Here is a 3,084-nt window from a genome sequence, read left to right as displayed (position 1 = left end):
ATCCACATTGACACATAAAACTTCATGTCCCAATGTATATTGAAGGTGTCACGAAAATACAATGTTTGAGCTTGTCGGCAGCCAACTCATGGCAATTTCACAAAAACTCACATTGATAAAAAAACGTACATTCAACAACATAGTACATATACATGGTGAGGTTTGATGTGTCGATGCATATCTATACAAACCATTATCCATATATCTTTCAATATCAAATTGTATTGTTAGACTATGGTACTAGCAAGAAAAACTATTGAGCATCAATGCATGAAGAACATGAATAACTGTAGTGTAGTTATTTTCTCCTAGTAATTGAACAAATTGCTTTTGTATTTATATTAGTCCTATCAATGTGAATTGTGAAACAATTTTTTTATCAACTCATATATAAGCATTTCAGTAGCCACATTATCAAAATTCAGCCTCAAATGCATAGGTGGAGAGGGATATTAATTAATTATCACAATTTTGATTATATAAATAGCGATGATACGTGATAAAACTTAGGCCTTATCCATATTTTCTTTCCATGTGTAGTGTCCTGGGCAGCGTAATGAAGTAGATTGCGGTTTTTACATGTTGCAGTTTATGAAAGAAATTCTTCTTTCGAATCAAATAGAGATTTCGTCCAAGGTATGGATTTCTAACTTAAGAGTTATTTTAATATTTAACACATATTTCTCATATAATTAAATAGTTTTAACTTAAACATACCATGTCATATTATTTTGTAGTACTTTGATGACTTCAAGTGTGCTACTTACTCAAGATCTAAGTTGGATGAACTTAAGGATGAATGGTGTCAATTCATGATTGAGTTGAAAGTTGTATAGGTATATTGAAATTTTACTATAATTGATGAGAATTTTGAGTATAGCCAAGTGTATGTTGCAATATTTGATTTATCTACATAGATTATTTAGTGATATGTAGGCCGTTTGAAATACATTCGTGGCAAATGTAGAATGGTTTTAGGGACACTAATGTAGAATGTTTTTCACCTTTATATTATTTTGTTTTTGGTTTTCTATTATTCTGTTTTGTGATTGTAATGGTTTGATGCAATTGCAGGATATTGAAGGGTAAAAAAGGTTACAGTTGCTGGCAAGAAGAAAAAGTAGATATTTAGCATCCTTTTGACTTGGATGTAATTTTGTGTAATTGATTTCATTGAATTGGATGTAATTTTGTTGTTTTGGGTAAAAATGTTTTGGATGATGCAATTGTTTTCATTGAATTGGATGTGATTTTGTTGTTGTTTATTAATATATTCTTAGCATCTTAGCATATAAAAAATACAAAGTTTATTCGTATATATATATATATTCTTAGCATCTTAGCTCTGAAAAATAGAGTTTTTTTTTTGTTGTTTATATGTGAAATTTGTAATGGTATATACAGGTGCAAAATGTGGTGAAAACCTGGGGCAAGCCTTTTTTAAATAGGTGCATCTAAAAATTTCGTGGACATTAGACAGCGCTTTACAAGAGAAGCGCTGCCTAAAAGCTCTTTAAAAATTTTGTTCAGAAAAGCGCTGCCTAAATGGGGCCTTTAACAGCGCTTTTAAGATAAAAGTGCTGGCTAAATTGGGCCTTTAGCAGCGCTTGTGAGAAAAGCGCTGCCTAAAGGTGGCCTTTAGCAGCGCTTGTGAGAAAAGCGCTGCCTAAAGGTGGCCTTTAGCAGCGCTTTTAAGAGGCTTTTTCTTAAAAATTGTTTCATAAAAGCGCTGTCTAAAGTGGGTCGTTAGCAGCGCTTTTAATATAAAAGCGCTGTCTAAAGGGGGCCTTTAACAGCGCTTTATAGGTAAAAGTGCTGGCTAAAGGGTGCATTTAGCAGCGCTTTCAAGGTGAAAAAAAGCGCTGCCTTTACCTACGGCAGCGGAGGAATAGATAGCGCTTTAAAGCACTGTCTAAAGCCAAAAAAAGCGCTGTCTTTTTCCTTGTTTGGCGTAGTGAAATATAAGTATTTGAAATGGTGTAAGAATGTACAAAACCAAAATGGTGGAATACATTTAAAACTCAACATTTTACTTTTTTGCCTTAAAAAATGTAATTTATGTCTATTTAGACTAATTGAAACAATGATAAAATATTGAACCAATTAATCAGTTAATTACATATTTTAATTCATCTGTCGTTTTCACTCATCTCATGTCACCTCCAACCATTAATATATAAGAACACTCTCACTCCCACTCTCACCCCCACTCTCACCATTCATTTTCATTCTCCTTCTCACCATACACATTAATTCATCTCAAAGATATGCCTATAATAGAGAGAGATGAACACAACAAGAAACTAGTAACTGACTTATACAAAGCCTTAGTTTCCAAAGACACAAAAACAATGCAACATCTTCTTGCCTCAGATTTAGAATGGTGGTTCCATGGTCCTCCATGCCATCGTCACTACTTAGTCTCTTTCCTCACAGGCTCATCACCATCATCATCATCATCTCAAAAATCTCTAGTTCCTAATCTCATACTATGTTTTGGATCAGTGATTGTTGCTGAAGGGTATGATGAAAAAAGCATGATGTGGTGGGTTCATGCATGGTCTATTAGTGAGGGAATAATTACTGAAGTTAGAGAATATGTTAACACTTCGGTAACTGTTACTAAACTTGGTTTCTATCCAGAAGATGTTGTTGTTGGTTCAAGCTGTAGATGTATTTGGAAGAGTAAGCTTTGTGATGCTTCTGTTCCTGGACTCATTCTTACAATCTAGCTACTAGAAAAGGTTTTTTTTTTTTTAAAATCAAACTAAGTCTTGTTATTATATTTATATAAGGAAAAATTGCTTCCACTCTTTTATCTTATTTTATTTTAATGAATTAGGTATTTATCTTTTTGTTTTTATTAACGTATGAAACATTAACGATATTGACATTTTTTTCCATCTTTATTCCTACATTTTGTTTGGCAAATATAAGCATGATGAGACAGAAGGAGAGTATAATTAAGAATAAGTTAATCAAAATTAGGCCGGATATTAGAAGGTGTATTTATAGATTCTGGATTTTAAGGTTAGATTAAAGTTGAACTTGGGTCGAATTGGTTATAAATAAATAAACATTTTT

At 32.6% G+C, this 3,084-nt stretch overlaps 1 protein-coding gene across 1 annotated transcript; it reads left to right on the top strand.

Annotated features, from left to right (window-relative positions):
- The first annotated feature begins 2,263 nt into the window (after window positions 1-2,263).
- LOC131617445 (senescence associated gene 20-like) lies at window positions 2,264-2,733 on the top strand. The gene has a single exon (XM_058888732.1). It carries the CDS (start codon window positions 2,268-2,270, stop codon window positions 2,730-2,732), a length of 465 nt encoding a protein of 154 aa, XP_058744715.1. The 5' UTR covers window positions 2,264-2,267; the 3' UTR covers window position 2,733.
- Window positions 2,734-3,084: the final 351 nt, after the last annotated feature.

The sequence above is a fragment of the Vicia villosa genome, linkage group LG7 (genome assembly GCF_029867415.1).
Source record: "Vicia villosa cultivar HV-30 ecotype Madison, WI linkage group LG7, Vvil1.0, whole genome shotgun sequence".
Taxonomy (NCBI): Eukaryota; Viridiplantae; Streptophyta; class Magnoliopsida; order Fabales; family Fabaceae; genus Vicia; species Vicia villosa.
Note: the sequence above shows the minus strand (reverse complement) of the source record. Positions and strands in the feature narration are given on the sequence as shown.

Bases quoted from the DNA above. Each gene is read 5' to 3' on its own strand.
- LOC131617445 (XM_058888732.1), top strand. From the start codon at position 2,268: ATGCCTATAATAGAGAGAGATGAACACAACAAGAAACTAGTAACTGAC.